This window comes from Corvus hawaiiensis, chromosome 1, assembly GCF_020740725.1.
Source record: "Corvus hawaiiensis isolate bCorHaw1 chromosome 1, bCorHaw1.pri.cur, whole genome shotgun sequence".
Taxonomy (NCBI): Eukaryota; Metazoa; Chordata; class Aves; order Passeriformes; family Corvidae; genus Corvus; species Corvus hawaiiensis.
In genome coordinates, this window is record NC_063213.1 from 15508367 (window position 1) to 15526640 (window position 18274).

Sequence of the window (18274 nt, forward strand, 5' to 3'; positions counted from 1 at the left end):
CATACTTTAGGGAAGTTCATGGTCAGCCCTCCACCTCCAGCTACAGCCTCCTCTAGGAAAGCTGCCTGCTGGGCTTATTTACACCAATGAGAGCTGATCCTTGAAGCCTCTGGGCTCAGCTCCCTGGTCACCAGCTCCCTCAATTTGTAGATATCTGAAAAAATAACCTGTGCATTCCACTGCTACAACACTGCTTTTGGCTTCTTTCTCCTCTTTTCAGAAACTGGCCTGCAGCCATGACAAGGGTTCAGAACTATTCCCAAAAGGGACAGGCAGTCTAAACAGAAAAGTGATGCTGAAAGGTGCTGCATGTACAGTGACCATGTTCTGCCCTGCCTTTTAAGGAATACTAAGCAGCTTGAACATCTATAACATTTACAAATGAAGCTTGTGCTTCAGCATGGCTCAACCATATAACCAAAATACAAAATTCATTGTTACTTGTCTACAAGTGTCCTGTATCTATGCGTCAAAATTCATATAAAATCTTTCCTATGTCAGTGAATCACTCTGAATATAATGCAAGTAGGTACACGCTGCCACAGTTCTGCTGCACGCTTCTGTCCTTGGTGACCCATACTCTTATTATTACACTACTACCCATTCGGTTAATCTAAAAAAAAAAAAAAAATTCAAAAGTACTTGAGTACTGCCCTAATCTTCAAAAAGCCATGTAGTCTATTCCTGGGTAAACAGCTGAAAATGTACCTCTAGGTCCTGTAAAGATTTTGGTAGCAGCAGGCTCCTTATAGCATCTGTGTCAAGCTTGCCATCAAAGTGTTTGCGTTTGCACCAATAGCAAGTTACAATAAACTTCATACCAGCCTCCAAAAAGAAGTTCTAATATCAGGATTAAGGTAGAAAATTAAGTTTCAAATTCAAGGCTCAATCTTGAAGAAGTTAATATGAGAATTAATTTCAGCAACCAAGATAATGACCATGTGAGTCATTTAAGAAAACATTTATAAATCAGAAACAGACACATGTAAGTATTATTTAAAACTCTGAATAAACTATTATGGAATTGACCTGAAGGTCTAATCCTTTAGTTTGCCAACTACGAGAAAATACTTTTCCTTGCCCAGTCTTTACAAGTACTTGGAAGTATGCATTATTGCCCACAGTATTTCCAATAAATAATATATCAGAGAAAAGAGAAAACACACTTATAAATTGTTCAGATCAAGCCATTAGAAAAATGTCTACACAAGATCGTATACCACTGCAACATTACAGAATCTAAAAGTACTGAAAATAAAACAGTAATCACAAAGATTGATGTTGCATTTATATGATTATCTCTGAAGAGAGTAATTTCATTTACAGAATTTCTGTGAATAAAGAAAACACTCTGTGGAACTGCTAACAGTGCTACCATTTAGTGTTGATGCATGAGTGGCTCTCAAACTGGACAAGTGAAATACTCACAAATGTAGAGTTCGATATTTGCCTGCCATTTCCAATTTCCTTCCTTCCCTCCCCTCTCCCCCTTCCTCTGAAAAGACTTTTTTTGTGGCAGACGGAAAGAGCACTCAGTGTTTTAAGTCACTGAAAAGCATTGACTCTGCTGGCCCAACTGATCTGGAAGGGGACAGTCACTGTTCTGCTGAATATCTGAAAACCAAGGCAAGACTGGGAACAGGACTCCAGCATGATACGTGATTCTCTGGATCTCTGCATTGGACAGATCCCTCTGCAGGAATGCTTTGATGTCACCTAGTAGGCAGCAGCTTTGGGGAGAGTGATGAAGCAAGAAGGGCATAAAAGAACCCCTGCCTGAACCTGAAATACAGGTTTAAAGTGAAGCTGAAGGCAAAATAAAAAACAAGTGTGGGTGGGGATCAGTCCTGGGTAGAGAAAACAAAGGAGAGTTGACTAAAGACATTTGAAATCAGGTGGTAGACACAAGAGCAAACCCACTTTTCCAACACAAAACAGTGGCACTATCCTTGGAGAGCTGTGGTGGTGCAATGCTTTAAGAAACTGCACACCTTACTATCTAATTCCATTCTCTTTATTTTGTCTTGGCACTATCTACACGAATGGAAAACAATTGCAAAAAATAGATACATGCACTTCGGTTTTACTGGCTGCCAAAACATGGCCGGATTGGAAACAATGGTTCCAACACATTTATCTTCTTTCAGACTGTGGTTTCATGGAAGGGTGGTTGTTTCTTCAGCTTTTCATTAGCATATCATTTGTATGCTAGCCAAGAGAATTCCCAAAGGCTTTTTCTCATACTGCTCCTGTCAGCCTTTTTTACAGAAGAGTGCCCAACTGAAGGCTACTTCCAAAATGCATCTGTAAAACTTATTTGAATACTCTTCATTCATAAAACAGATGGAAAAGTGAGGAGTAAGGAGGAGAAAAATGTACAGAAAGAAAGCAGACCTGTACAAAAATCATCACTATGAAAAACAGAGATTGCTTGATTCTCCATTCCCCATAATAGAAACATTAAAAGTAATGTTCTTTGGACTGTGTGTTACATTCAATTCCTAAAACAGAATATTAGCTACTGCGTTTCTGTGCTTAAAGTCATTTTCCCACTGCTTTTTGTTGACTGTTTGCATTATTTAACTTTAAAGAGTCCAAGAGGCTTTTGATTGTTTCACTTCCTATTCCTTTCATCCTATTCTTCATCCTGCTGGAATTACTTTTTCCAAATGGTATCAGTAGTGCTGCCAGTCCCCAAGGTTCTTTATTGATCATTTGCTGAGTTTTATCTTCCTTCTGTAAAATCCAGGCACTTTCTCTGGCCATAGCTATAAATTTCTCCAGCTGTGGCTGATTAACATTCTTGCTGATATTAAGGTCTTGTTCAAAGGGATTCCAGATATAAAGCGGAGAGGACTCAGGCTTATTTACTTCCTTTCCCTGCAGGGAGTATAAAGAAAAAGCCGAAGTTGCATATGTGCATTATAGGCAGAGCAAATAACAAATCACTTGAGTTATTACATTAGCATTAAAAGTGTTTTGACCTACTAGAGAACATTTTGCAAAACACCCAGTCATTATTAATCAAGTTAATTTTCCTGTCAACCTGACTGTATGATTCGTGTTCTCTGAATCCTCTCAGTGGTGGTTTTCTTTGCCACATTCAACTTAGATTTCCTTCAAGGTAAAGAACACACAACTACAGTTTAACCTTTTTGGCCATTCTCCCATTTGCTTTCCAACAAACCTCAGACCTCACTCACTGCAACCTCCTACTCCTAATCTCCACTTGTGTATGCCGCATCAGTGTGTCATATCAACCTGCACAGTCCAGTTTGATAAAATATTGCAAGCCCTTAAACTGTTCAAACTATTCCTCCCACAGTGCTCAGAGAGCTCACAGTGCTGGTGTAACTGAAAAAGATTGCTGCCTTGGCTGAAATTCCTCCCAGTTTGGTCTGTCTTTTAAGCACAGAGCTATTCAGGTCATAGTCCACTGTTAGGCACCTGGGATAGTACAACACAAATAGCTGACAACTGTGTAGTTTGCTATTTAAATGCACTTCCATCTCAGTGCTGATCAGTGTTTCTTAGCTGACCTGTTCTGTATAGCAGAACCTCTTCAGGCCTTTCCATCACAAGCTCTAGCAGGAATCCACCAGCGATTGCTGGTCCAGGAAGTGTCTATGTACATGTTACATACTCCTGCCCCAGGGCCAAGAGGACTGTCAGAAAAACAGCAGCAGCACAGATACCTCCCCTGACTAGCTCAGGCTCCAAATGTGTCTTTGCTTGCCTTTTTGAGGTTTAATAGCAAACAGAAGTTCTCCACCTAAATAAATCAGTTTCTAGGATCAACCTACAAGAAGAGCTCTTATGCCAGCAATCCGTAATGCCCAAAGAGCAAACAGAACACAACAGAGTGCCCACACAGCAACAGGGCACTGAAACCCCTATTCTGGAAGCAGTCCAGCAGGAACAGGTGAGAGTTATGGTAGTTACATTTTCATGTATTTCTATTGTACTGGCATGCACACACAGATCAACAGGATGACTTAAACATATAAAGCAAAGCAAAGTGATAGCACAGCACTATCTTGCTATGGCATACTTACTGAGCTGCAGTACAGTTACTGTAGGCTGATACAACCTGCAGTAGAAAACCGCAGTGCCAAAAGCATACCCAGAACTCAGCTGTAAGTTTTATTGTAGGCTCCGGTTGGGTCTGGACTCCCAACTTTAAATGCAAAGCCTGTCAGCACACAGGGTTTGTCGCAGACTTTTGCTATGACAGACATCATAACATTTTAATAGCTTTCATCACACAGAAGCAAAATAGCTTTGATTTTTTAAAACTGCCACTTTTATTACAGGGCTTTCCAGTAAAATTACACTGGCTTTGCATCACTTTCTGGTTTCCACCATATCCAAGTAATGACACTGTAAATGTTCTTAATGGTATTGTAAGTTATTGGGCTCCGAGAGGTAAACACTCCTTCACAGAAAGGACTCAGTGTGACAGAAATTGGTGCTCAGCATATGTAGTTTGTCAAATGGCAGACAGAGAGATTCAATTGATAATGATGAGCAATTAAAATCCATTTACCTTTCGAAGATTTATGGAATTCTTCCTGAAATCAAAGTTTCCAAAATATTCAAAAAACTCACCCAACAATACATCTAAGGGAAAGAAAAACAAAAGCCATCAGTAACATTAAGGAAAAGTTTATTTTCAGTACCCTCATAAAAAAAAGAAAACTCATGAAAGATCTACCTACCAAGCGTCTCTGTATTTTTTGTAGGTTTAATCTTCCTTAAATCACTAACAAATGAGCAATCATATCCTCCAATTATATGCTTGTCTTTTTCATCTGAAAGAAAAATTGTGGGCATATTTTGAAGTAATAAACAGTAAAATGCCATTGTACTTAATAAAATTCAGATAACAAACTGAAATCAATGCTACCCATATTACATAAATCAAATACAAGTGAACTTTCAGGTTAAGATTCAATTTAAGTGGTAAAAGATTTAAAAGAAAAAAGTCTATAGATGGACAAAGGAAAAGCATCATGACCAAATGGCACATTTTCAAAATCCTACAGGAATAGGATAAATGGTCGTAATCCTACAGGAATACGAGTAAGATCTTCGTATCTCTGAAAATACTTCTAATAAGTAACAAACAGGGTACCTCTGTATAGAGGGCTGTATTATACACTAAACAGCACAACTCTTCTACATGAAGGTTTCCAAAAAATGAGACTCAGAGTGTTCACTGTCTTTTTCTGAAAAACTTCAGAGGATTAGGAATACTCTTGTAAAATATCAGAACGTGTTTTTTGCATAAAAATTTCTACAGGATTCTGATGGAAATGTTTAAAATTATTTTAAAGCAACTGAACACAGGCCTTTTTCTCCACTGAAAGCACTCAAAGCTTCCAAAGAAGCATGTCAATAAGCAGAAGACATCAGTGAAGAATCAAGAACTTGAGATGTCATTCTCTATGCTTTCATACAATTCACTGAAGATAACACACCCAGAATGCTGTGTATGAAACTGCCAGAACAGCTTGTTTGTGAAGATATAAGAATTATTTGCAAATGGCCTGAACAGTCTCAAGGATATTATAAACTGGGAGAAGAAAATACAGCCTTTCTTTTAAGCATTTGGTATCTATAAAACAATACACATCCTATCAGTCTGCACAAAATCCTTAACTCCAGAAACGTTCAAGACCCTGCAGGTCTTCTAAAAAACAAACAAACAAAAAAATTCAGCACAGGACCATTAAACAAGTCAATTACTTTTAATTATCTAAGGCACAGAATAAGTCTAACCCCTTTAAATTGAATTAGTATTGTATTGAAAAGGGATTTATTTTGCCTTTAAAGATGCATTATTTTCACTAAAAAATACATCTAAATCTTGTGTATTCCCTCGAACTTAACGCACACATAATAATCATTAGTATTTGAGAGCATAAAGAAATTGCTTGCATTTATTTACCACTTTAGAGAAAACAAATATGCAATAAACAATAAACTGCAATAAACACAGAAACGGCTGTGCTTACCTGCCAGTTCTTTAAGTTGGTCTAGTGTTGGAATGATAGGTGGAGATCTCTTTTGCAGAAAAAACATGACCATCATGGTCAGGGAGAAGTTTGTAATCCAGGTACCAGGAGCACTGTTTGTAAGTCCATGAACACGGGCCCAACATCGTACAGTGAACACTAATGCTCGTACACGGGAATCAAGACAGCCATAGATATACAAGAGTTCTGAACTTCTTATTGCAATGCTGAAGAAGAAATGAGAAGACATGTAAATGATGAGAGAATTATGAAGTATCAGATGCAGTGTTCATTGCTTATTATAAGAGAAGAGGACCTCCATAAAAAAAAAAAAAAAAAAAAAAAACAACTTTGACACATTTTAAAAAATAGAAGAGAATCATAGAATAGTAGAATGGTTTGTGTTGGAATGCTTGGAGTTGTCCAGGATTAAATACCTGGTAGTTTTCCATAGCAAGAAAGATACAGTTTTGGGTAAATAATAATACTGCATTTGCACTATTTCCTGTTTCCTTGTTCCACATCACAGTGGGAGGAAAAAAACCTCAAAATAAAAAAACACCATCAAGTACTATGGAGTCAAACTATGCAGAACCGAGGCGAAAAAACATAATTTAGCCACAATTGCCTTTGAGGTACATTAGATAATATCTCTATCCTAGTATAAAATAAAATATAGCTAGAACTTCTTTTACAGCTTTTATATAAAAAGTAATAAAATGCTGCACTGAAAAATAACCTAAGTGCAGAGACACAATGAAATCTGCAAAACAAGTCAGTTTGGTAATTTTCAAATGATTACTGCTTAGTCAAGCCAAAAAAACAACTAATCTCGAAGGATAAAGGTTTTCAGATGGATCAGTTTTTGATCTCCTTCATCACACTGTTATACAACCATTCATATATTGTACAAATGGGAGGGCAAGAAAAAGCAGGAAAAAAAAGAAAATATGGTATGAGAGTAAAACTTTGGTTCAATTTTAGCCTGAAGTGCTAAAAATTGTTCTAAAAATTCAGCATAGCCTTTTGGAGACATTTACTAGGTCAAAATTTTGTAACATCTGGGCTTCTAAAATTTCAGCTGTGAGGTGCTTTATGGTGTCCAGAGAGGTTTGTTTCTAGTAAAAATGATAACAAGACAAGAAATGCAGTCCTTACCAGCCAAACCATCAGCAGTGAATTACAAGGAACCTTGTACAGAACTACATGCTGACTTTCACTGTGGCTGCATACAGAGAAGTAATTTCATTGCAAGAAACTTGTTCAATACTGCCTTAACAACTCCTGCACATTCTGAAACAGAACTTTGGGTAATTCAGAAAACTTAGTATATCTCATCTGATCGTATCTAATGTAGACAAATCACAAAACTGCACTGAAACTGGTATCACAGAACCACAAAATATTCTGAATTGGAAGGGGCCCACAAGGATCATGAAAGTCCAATTCCTGCCAGGGCAGCCCCAAGAGTCACACCCTGTGCCTGAGAGCATCATCCAAAAGCTTCTTGAACTCTGTCAGGCTGGTGCTGTGATTGCTTCCCTGGAGAGCTTGTTACAGGGCTCGACCACCCTGTGGGTGATGAACCTTTTCCTAATATCCAACCTAAACCTCCCCTGACACAACTTCAGCCCATTCCCTTGGCTCCTGTCACTGGTATCCTGAAGAATAATCACACATATGTTTATATTCCCAAACAACAATGAAAAGGGTGAGTAACTCATTTTCGGCTGCATACACTTATGCCAGGGTTGTTTACCGGAGTGAGGGGGGTATTTCTAACTAAAACACGCGATAGCACCAGCACAAGGGACAGCACAGCCGCTTCCGTGCTCGGCGGTCACCGAGGAGCCCTGAGGGGCATTTCTGGGCAGCCGGCGCCCCCTAGCGGCCACTGCTGCGAGCGGCCCCGCACGGCGGGAGCACCGCAGGCTCCCGCCCCTTCCCGACGCCGGGAATTCACTAGGCATCCAAGGGATCTTCCCAGCAAACAGGTGTATGCCGGCCCTTAAGAAGAAGGAAAGGACACCAAAATAACTAGAAGCCAAAGCACTAAAAATTAACATTCTGGAACTGCTTAATCTGAAAAGCAATCAAGAAAGGCTGTGCATATGCCAAAGGGAAGTAATGACTAATGAACACTGCCTGCCCTCTTTCCAGTTATATAATCCAACCTTATTCCATAGACTGGTTTTTGAGTCTTCAGCTTCAGCTAGCAACTATTTCTGATGCTGGAGAAAGATAACGTAAGGACATCAAATTCTAAGCCCTAGAAGTCAAAAAAATAGCCTTTTTACTTTCAGAGCCAACATTCACATTTGTTAAGAACATGGAAAGGAAAAGACTAAACACTTGGTATTACCGGTTTTCAGAACATTTTAAGTAGATCAGAATTCTCTGCAAACTTTTTAAAGCCAGGTCTCACCTGTTGCTCACTGACAGATCACACTGGAATCCTGTCGGCTGATGGGAAAATTTCACCAGAGGGCAGCGGGCATTGAGTATCTTCTGTACATTCACACACCCAGGACCAAAATTATCAAGGCAGTCACCAATGACAGAAAGAATCCTCTGAGTTGCTAATCTTTCTGATGGTAATCTTTTCATCTGATACTCCATTTCAAAGGGACCTTTTTTCTAACACAGAATTTCAAAAGCAAGCTGTTAGCTCTCAAGCAAAAGAGACATCTAAAAATACTTCTGAAATACCACAGCAACTTGCAAAGGAGTTTGTACAACTAGAACCGAAAGACAAGAATTATTCAAAGCAGTCCACCGAACTTAAAATTCGTAAAAACATATTGCTCTCTCTTTCAGATTCTTTTTTGGTGACTCAATTTTTTCCAGGTTAACAGTGATCAACTTACTATAAAGCTACATGTTCAAACAGAAGTACAATAGTACTACATATCACTACTGGCTAAAAAAGTAATTCTGGAATTACCAGGAGAGCATAAATGCTCTGACTGCAAAAGAGGAGCATACAATTACAGAGGGACAATACAACCAAACTACCACTAATTTCAAACTACTAGTAATTCCATTTCAAATCCTCAAAAAACAATGCATTATTAGTAAATCAAGCAGCAGTGTAAAGAAAAATGTCTTTTTCATTTAAAAAAGTAAAAAAAAATTAGCATGCAAATTACTTAATCTTTCAAAATTAAGATTTTCTGTAAGACTTTAAAATAATCAATTCAGGTCATATATCGTTTCCCTGAAAGACAAAAACATTGTGAAGATATATTCTAACATCACAAATCAACTTCGCTGTAGGTCTTCATATTTTGATTTGTTATATTTGTAGTTTTTACCTCAGTAACATACCTGTGAAATCTCTGTTTTCTTTATAGTCTGTGTTTTTAAGACATCAGCTAATTTTGCTTGCTAATCCAATACTTGACACTGACTTATCCTCCCCCTTGGAACATGTCATGTGTGAATGCATACTACATAAGCAAAATCACAGTGATCTAACTAGTAACTGAGACACAGAGTACGTTACTTTTGTTGTCCACAAATTAGTGATCTCACGGACAGGTGAAACAATTCCAAACTTATGGACCTTGCAACATTTCCCATAAAGTCACTTCAGGTGCTGAACTTCTGAGTCTCCCTGGCAATCACCGAGGTGACTGTTCCTGCTGCCCTCCTGCCAATGGCTCCCCAGTCAGCACCACGCGGTGGAACATGCCAGGACAGCAATCCCTAATCCCATCTGGCTGTGTAGCTGCATGCTGCAATAGGGCTGGCTCTAAGTGAAAGGAGCCTGTGACTATCAACATCGAGGTAGTTAACAGGAAAGATAAAGATGGGGACTCAGCTGACCTGTGGTGGGCTGGTGTTGATATTTATATTTGTGACAAAAACCACAATGAGCCTTTCCAGACAGTACCTAACTATCTTTCAAAAAGTGAATGAAGACTTTTTTATAGTGATAAAGTAGATATTCTTAGTAATTAATAGAACCTTCATATATAGCTTTGGTCCTAGCTAGGGGGTATGAAGTACTGATACACTTGCCCAAACCCTGTGGTTCTTCTCCTGTTCTTGCCACGTCGCCCAAAACAGCAAGTACAGGTAAACTATTACTTTTGGGTAAACTGATACAGTAACCAAGAAGCATAACTTCTTGGTTTTAACAAAAACTACTACTCTAAAAATATCACAGAGCCCTGTTTTGAGTCACTCACTAATCTCCCAAACTGCCATGGGTTAAAAATGCCCTATCTGTGGTCTAGCACTGTACTGATAAACCATTCTTGGTAAAGAATGTTCCCACTTTTGCCTCTTTTTAAAATTTACAATTAGTAATCAGTTTGCCATAAGGCTCAAGAATAGTAATTTCATGTAAATAGGTGCTGAAATGCCTGATCCTCCTCCATTGTTGGCACCTTCTGAAAGGCTACACAAGTGAAGAAATCAGAAGATACCTTCTCCGCTGCTGCTAAATCACCTTGTAACTAAGGCTACCTCCCCTTTTTCTCCCCCATAGTAATAAGTCTCTCAACCATCCACAGGTAATCACAGCTGCTAGCAAACTCATTCATCATCAAATACTCTACATTTCACAACAGAACTTCTATCTCCACAAAGGATACATATTAAAGAAAACAACTAGTTAACAAACATGATTTGAAAATAGACATTTTATACTTGAAAGGTATTCCTTCAAAATTTAAGAGGCAACTTTACTGTTTAAACGTAAAGTGCTCCTAGATTTTAACACTTCATACACATGATGATCCTTCTCTTCAGCTGACATATTTGCTTTCATTGTGTTTTATCACTGCAGTAATACTAAAAACTATATATTTGAAGGATTATTTCTTTAAAATAACTTACATGGCAATATACAAATCGTATAGAAAAGCTGAGAGAATTTTCCATCTTCAAAAGCTTGCCCATTGTCTTTTAAGGAAAACAGAGCTCGTTTTTCCCAAACTGTCTGTCACCACACAAATAATAAGAGAAGTTTTCACAACATGAGAATCACTTACTTGATTATTCATTCAGAATCTGTGAAGAATCCCAACTTCTCCATTGGGCATTTCTGACCCAATTCACCCTTTTTCTTATCCTGATTCTCATTATCTCTCTCTCCTACTTCATTCTCCAATTTTACAGGATACTTACACCATTCACAGTCAAAAACCAGCAGCAAGACCTAAGATCCTTCCAAAAATGCCTGGTCTACTCTTTTCCTATTCTCTATGCCTACATGCACAAGGCCCAAGACAGAACATACTCTAAATAACCATTACAATTTGAAGGTGCTCAAATACTAAGTGACTAAACTAAACATGTGAACTCAGATACATAGTGCAAGTTTCCAAATCACACTATGGGTAAAGATAGATTCAGATGAAATTTAGTATGTGCACTGAAAAAGGCAACACTGCTGACTGCGTATTGCTTACTGGAGGTCTTGTAACCCTGGGCTTCTCAAGGTACTGGTGTAAATTCTGTGCTTTGGTCAACAAATTCAAGACTCTATGCATGCTTAGTAATCTCTGCTTGCCTTGATGCTTACTGTTGTATTATCAATGAGGCATTTGAATAACTATGAGGTACCTTATGTAAAGTCTGACAACTGAAAGCATCTGCATTATTGATTTGGCTCAGCTCCTGTTTGCTCCTGGGCCCTGGTCCCCAAAACATCTACAGTTCACATATAAAAGCTCACACTCAAGCTCCTTTCAAGAAGTAAGCCAACTAGTTCCCCTCACAATGAAAATCAGGTGCTGTTAACACAGAAATTTTCTCTGGACTGTGTGGCACCTGTAAGTATTCACCATTACTATCCCACATCCTGAGCTTACACACCTCCACACACTCAATGTGTGTGTATACATACAGATACACCCCAGTACATAATCCAGTAACTTTCCCGGAGCATAAAGTCATCTCTTCAAGGTAAAGAAAAAAACCTGACAACCCTCCCAAAGCGCAGATGTGCACACATGCACAAACTTACTTTGCTTTAGGACATGGAGGAGCCTAAAAAACAAAGTCAAGCTTCAACAGAGCATGGCTGAAGCACAGAAGCTACAGAGAAGAAAACACAACAGTAGAATTGGAAGGTCTGACTCTGCTGAAACAATTTTGGAGGATGAGGGTTTTCTTCATAGTGAAATTCACCCTAATAGTACAAAATTTACTTAAACACCAAATCATTTTCTTCCTATTGCAAAAAAGATCTCTTCCGTGTCACATTCAGCTTTTGAAAGTCTTCAAATCCAAACATTCAAATAAACTTGTTCACACTATAGTATGAACCCATGTAAAATCTAAATAAAATCAAACTGATTCCTGTGTGTGAAACAGCAAATGAACTGCTCTGTTGAAGAAATCCAACAAACTGAAGATGCACAGCACAATCTTACCATTTTTGTAGCATGCTTTCCTGTATCATGGAAGTCCAAAAACATGTCCACATCAGATCCCAGTTTGCCAAATGTGTTGACTGAAGAGCCAAATGGCTTTACTGTGCTGTCTGGGAAATATGCACGTGCAAAATCCCGAACCAAAGAACAGGCCAGAAATCGGAGCTTGATGTTTTCTTCTGTAAGCTGATACTCATTCAGTAGAACATACATCTGACTGCTTATCTAGTTCAGAAAATAAGCACTGTAAAAATACAATGACCCATGTTCTATCTATTAACATATATTTTCATCTATTTAATATCAATGCAATTAGGTTATTTTATAAATTTCAAAAAGTTTCTTTCATACAGAGAAATTATTTTCACAATTAAAATTAATAATTTCATTTATATATTTCAATATAGGAGAACCATTCCCACAAAATTCTAATACATTACTTTTAAAAATAAAAATAAATTCCTTTATAAGTTTCACATGACCCCTTGCAAATCTGAAATGAACATGGTTCATTTTTAATTAAGATACATCTACAAACCTCTACTTACACTGTCTGCAAGACAAAGCTTTTGAATAAGGTCTTTCACTGGAATGTGACACTGAGGAGAGAGGTGAAGTGGTGTCTCTTCCATGCGTTGACTCACTGGGTTTTTCAATGTGAAAGTAAAAAGTCTTGATTTAAATGGGACAACATGATGCTCTGAAACATCTGGGATTCCAACAGCATCCTGTAACGAGGCTATACTGCTCTTTTCTGAAAACTCTATTAAAGCACTGATGCCCTAAGACATTAAGAATGGAAATACAGGGTTAGATAAATGCATATAATGCATATAGGTTAAAAGTATTTAAGATGTACTATTCTTAGCAGTAAGCACTAAATGCAAAAGTTCTGAAATATATTAATCTTCACAATTTAAATACTCAAGAAACACATAAAAAAGGAGCTATCTGTTAGAAAAATGAATGGTGCTACATAAAATTTCAAAGATTTAGTGCAAAACAGGTTGCTGGCTATTCCTCAGAGGTGTTGCTTAGCTGATTTACAAATAAAAATCAACTGCTCAACAACTTGTGAACATTACCACAGATAAAAACTGATCCAATACACTAATTGTATAGAATTGTATATAATTTGCTTAACTTATGTATGAAGCCTTAACCAAATTTTCATTCTAGTATTTCTTTTTATCTAAGTCTAGATTTTAGCTTACTTTGTAATTACTTACACGATTTTCAAAAAAGAAATGACTCTTAACATTTCCATGACTGGATAAGTACTGCAATAATTTTTTTTCATTAAGTTTTGATGGGCACTTAATTAAAACAGTCCGTTCAGCTTGATCCAGCCGTTCTGTTTGCACTTCAGCAAATGTCTTCTTTCTGGTACTGACTTCAGCATCTGTGAGAAGAAACAAGCATCAAAGCTTTTCTACATAAACAGAAAGATATATAGCTGGTTTTAGTACACTTCCTCTGGATCTTTGTCCCAACTGAACAAAGGTTTGTCCTGGCTCTCCAAGATCATGACAGCAAAAATGAAAAGAATGAAGAACAAATGAAAGACAATGAAAATTGAATGAAAGAAAGAAATATAAGTGTACTTCTCTCACAAATGCATACATTTGTAATAACAAGGAGTAGGAAAGGTAGGAAGAAAACAATACTGACTTCCCTTGATGCACAGGAAGCTTCATAACACAAGGAATCTTTGTTCTTTAATTTGCTGTTCACCATCAAAGAACAGCACACACAAGAGTCTGGAAATGCCAGCTAGGCTGTGAGGCAGATCTAGACCTTTGGCAAGCTTCACTGAAATGATAATCTCTCTTCACCACCACAAAACCAGCACTTCAGAACAATTCAACACTTGCTATTTTTACAACTCAGCACTTTCCTTTACAGTAAACTCCTACTCAAAATTTTCACTTAATAATACACTTTCATCTACTCCAGTACAATAAACCCACAGACCAGTCATATCTCATCACACTACTGGCAATCTGTATTCCTGCTGACAGCCTCCAGAATTCACATGGAATCAAGACATGCTGAAGATCCAGAAACATGGAACTTTTTTTCTTCACTGCATACAAGCAAATGGGCCATCTCCCAAATCTGAAATCATGATCACTGCCCTGCATACCTTTCAAACTAATCCACTGACCACATCACATCAGCAGAGCCTGAAGCTGTTAACTGTTAATACTTCCCTTTTGTCATTCGAATTGGGATGCTGGGGAGCACTTCCCAGCAGCTACTATCTGCCACAGGAAGATTCAATAGAGAGGTCTTTATTCTATGTTTTTGTGGTTTTGGTTTTGAAGAATGCATGGCATATTGTGGCCTCAAAAAAACCTGTAAGTATCATTATGTAATTGTTAGTATTACTTGATAGTAGTTGTTTTTTAAAACTCCTTTATTTTACAAGTTAACTGAGGTGTCACAGAGGCTTGTAAATAATAAGCACAGTATCTCTTTCAACAGCTCAGTTTTATACAGCATTTTTCACCAGAAAAACTAAGGAAGCACTTTATGAAGATGATAAAGATAACAGTTTCCATAGCAACAGAGAAGGATGAAGTAACCAAGATGCAAAAAAGACAAGTCCCATGGATGGGTGGATATGAACAGGAAGTATCTGCTTTGGGCCAGAACGGCTGTAATTTTTGCCTGATTTACTACCTGTACATGCTTAGTCACTACAGACATGATGTGATCTGACAACTCCTGGCTCTGCTGTCCTCTGCACAGTCTGAGCATGGCACTGATGCACAGCAGCAATGGACACCCCTCACTAGTTCTCGGTTTGTAGTAAAGACACACGTTTCCTGTGCCTTTTTGAGGGCGTCTCTCGGGACAAGCCCCGTCACTTGATTTACCTCTAGCTGGTACCTACGTTTAACAAACCGAGTCCCGCGCACTGACAGCGGACTCTGGCCTCCTGGGCTGCTGCCCGGGAAGGCACAAGCCGAACCCACTGCCCGGCCGAGCTGCCCGGGCCCTGCGGGGCTCCTCACGCCCAGGACGCGAGCATTGCCCCGGCGCCTCCGGTGGGGCCGAGCGGGACAGGCGGCCGCTCCCTCCCCACGTCGCCGGCACAGCCCACTGTGCGGCACCGAGGCTCGCGGTGAATGCAGCGCGGCCCGGCGACCCGTCCCTACCTTCCCCCGGCTCCTCGGTAGCCGGCTGCGCGGCGGCGGCGCCGGAGCGGCCGAGCCGGGCGTGCCCGCGGGCGGCGGGGCCGGGGAGGCGCAGGCGGCCCCGCAGCAGCAGCAGCAGCGCCGGCCCTCCCGCGCGGAGCGCCATGGCCGGCAGGGCCGCGCCGTCTGTGCGCAGGCGCCGCGTTCCACGGCGGCCGGCGGGGCTCAGCCGGCTCCGTGTGCTTTGCCTTGGGGCACCGGCGCGGCGGGGAAGGGCTGGGGATGCCCGGGCCGTCTGAGCGCTCCGGCAGGAGGGAGCAAACCTACCAGCCAGCCCAGGGTGCGGGCAGCTGCCTGCTCCGGGCAGAGGGAACAAACAGCTGTCAGCAGTGTGCCCTGGCAGGCAGGAGGGCCAGCTGTGTCCTGGGGGGCATCAGGCCCAGCATCGCCCGCCGGGCAAGTGAGGGGATTGTCCCGCTCTGCTCTGCACTGGGGCGGCCTCTCCTTGAAGCCTGCGTGCAGTTTTGGGTGCCACAATGTAAGAAGCCTATAAACCTGTTAGAGAACCGCCAAAGGAGGGCAACGAAGACGATGAAGGGCCTTGAGGGGAAGCCAAATGAGGAGTGGCTGAGGTCACTTGGGCTGTTCAGCCTGGAGGAGACAGAGGAGAGACCTCATAGAAGTCAACAGCTTCCTCGTGAGAAGAGGAGGGACAGACACTGATCTCTTCTCTGCGGTGACCAGTGACAGAACCTGAGGGAATGGCCTGTTGTTGTGCCAGGGCAGGTTTAGGTTGGATATTAAAAAAAGATTCTTCACCCACAGGGTGGCTGGGCACTGGAACAGGCTCCCCAGGGAAGTGGTCACAGCACCAAGCCTGAGAGTTCAAAAAACTTTTTGACAACCCTTTCAGGCTCACGGTGTGTTTCTTGGGGCTGTCCTGTACAGGGCCAGGAGCTGGACTTCAATGATCCCTGTTGGTTCCTTTCAACTCAGCTTATTCTGTGATTCTGTGAGCTTCCCAGGGCAGGCCTGAGGCCTGGGGTGTGAGAGCTGCCTGCCCTGTGTGAGGAAGCACCCAGCAGCCCAGGCCAGGGCTGGCCGTCAACCCTTGCATGAGCCCTGCCAGCCAAGGGCAGGAGGGTGAGAGTGGGGATGGGGGTAAACCTGAAGGGTGGGATGGCCAAGGTGGTGGGAGTGTAATGTAGGTTTTGGCAGACTGACTACTCAGGGAAGTAAAACCTTTGGCCTGTATCAGCGATGTTATCCAGCAGGACTAGGGAAGTGTATTTGGCACTGGTGAGGCCACAGCTTGAGTGCACTGTCCAGTTCTGGGCCCCTCAATTCAGGAAGGACATTAAGGTGGTGGAGTGAGTCCAGAGAAGGGCAACAGAGCTGAGAAGGGGTCTGGAAAATGAGCCATATGAGGAATGGGTGAGGGAGCTGTGGTTGTTTAGCTTGAAGAAAAGGAGGTTGTAGCCCGGTGGGGGTTGGCCTCTTCTCTCAGGCAACCAGTGACAGGACAAGAGGACATAGTCTTAAAATGGGCCAGGGTAGTTTTAGATTGGGCATTAGGAAGAATTTCTTCACAGAAGAGGGGATTGGACATTGGAACGGACTGCCCAGGGAGGTGGTGGAGTCACCATCCCTGGAGTTGACATGGTAGTGTTTGGTGATAGGTAGGACTTGATGATCTCAGAGGTCCTTTCCAACCTAACTGATTTTGTGATTCTGTGTGTCTGGTCCTGGGCCAAGGCTGTGAAGGCAGAGTTACTGCAGTGAAGGCAGCATGTGAGATCAGAAATGAGGTGGTTGGGGCAGAGAGCTGCAGGGCACCCAGCAAGTAGTCATTGGTCTGCAGCATGGTTCCCCAGGCATGTACTGAAGAAAATGTCATTTTCTTTAGTATTTAAAACCAGTCATTTATGTAAAACTTGTGGGCACATCTGTAGTGTATGTTAGGGTACTTGTGTGTTAGTAGGTCTTCAGTGCAGTGCTGTATATACTCTTGGCAGTGTCCCAGTAAGTCAGGGTCTGTAAGTAATTGCTATGACCTAATTATTTTGGTTTTGTATTCTAGGATGATCATTAAGACAGAGAGTAGATTGCTTTTAAAATAGAGCATTTCAGTTTGTATCCTACTTACGCATGCCGTGGAGCAGAAACTTGTGTTTCCTCCATCTCTCCATAGCAAGTTTCCTCTGGAATCCTAAGACTTGTCCTGCCTAAATTCATTGATGTGGAGAGAGGAACTCCTCCTCTTTCCCTCTTTGAAGTTGGTCTAAAAATAGAAAAGGGTTTCATTAAAATTAATTGTAGGTTTGGGAAAACTAATAGCGCAAGCAAGTTCCTGAAAGAGGATACCCAAAGTATCCTAGCGTGAGAGCTGCTGCACGTTAAGGATGTGTTACTCAGCCTCTTTAACTGCCCACTTGCAAGGTGCTGCCAATTCTGCCCTCTCCTCGGCCTGGCCTCTCCTATAGCCTAATTTATTCTTCAGTCCTTCCTCTCTTTTTTCTTTCTATAATAATCTTCAGCATTCTTGCCTTTTTTTTTCACAGACTTTTTTTAGCAAATGCACTGGGTGGTGCAATTGAATAAGGTCAAACTCAACAAAGAAGACACCTATTTCCTTATGGAGGCTTGCCAATGTATTTAACATCTGTATAGTCTGGAAAAGAAACCATGTATGAGCAAAGGTTAACCCTGCTAGCAGATTTCCAAATAC

At 40.8% G+C, this 18274-nt stretch overlaps 1 protein-coding gene across 1 annotated transcript; it reads right to left on the minus strand.

The window, feature by feature from the left end:
• Window positions 1-1998: 1998 nt before the first annotated feature.
• Window positions 1999-15715, minus strand: LOC125321372 (mitochondrial poly(A) polymerase). Its single transcript, XM_048294097.1, has 9 exons — window positions 15568-15715; window positions 13633-13805; window positions 12952-13185; window positions 12404-12628; window positions 8443-8654; window positions 6018-6244; window positions 4719-4811; window positions 4547-4620; window positions 1999-2880 (listed from the first exon to the last, which is right to left on the minus strand). Exons 1-9 carry the CDS (start codon window positions 15710-15712, stop codon window positions 2542-2544), a joined length of 1722 nt encoding a protein of 573 aa, XP_048150054.1. The 5' UTR covers window positions 15713-15715; the 3' UTR covers window positions 1999-2541.
• Between the last annotated feature and the right edge of the window lie 2559 nt (window positions 15716-18274).

Coding starts and splice junctions, on each gene's coding strand:
- LOC125321372 (XM_048294097.1), bottom strand. CDS start 15,712: ATGGCGCTCCGCGCGGGAGGGCCGGCGCTGCTGCTGCTGCTGCGGGGC. Junction 13,806..15,567: donor TACCGAGGAGCCGGGGGAAG/GTAGGGACGGGT, acceptor TTCTTCTCACAG/ATGCTGAAGTCAGTACCAGA. Junction 8,655..12,403: donor GAAAGCATGCTACAAAAATG/GTAAGATTGTGC, acceptor ATTCTGTGTTAG/AAAAAAGGTCCCTTTGAAAT.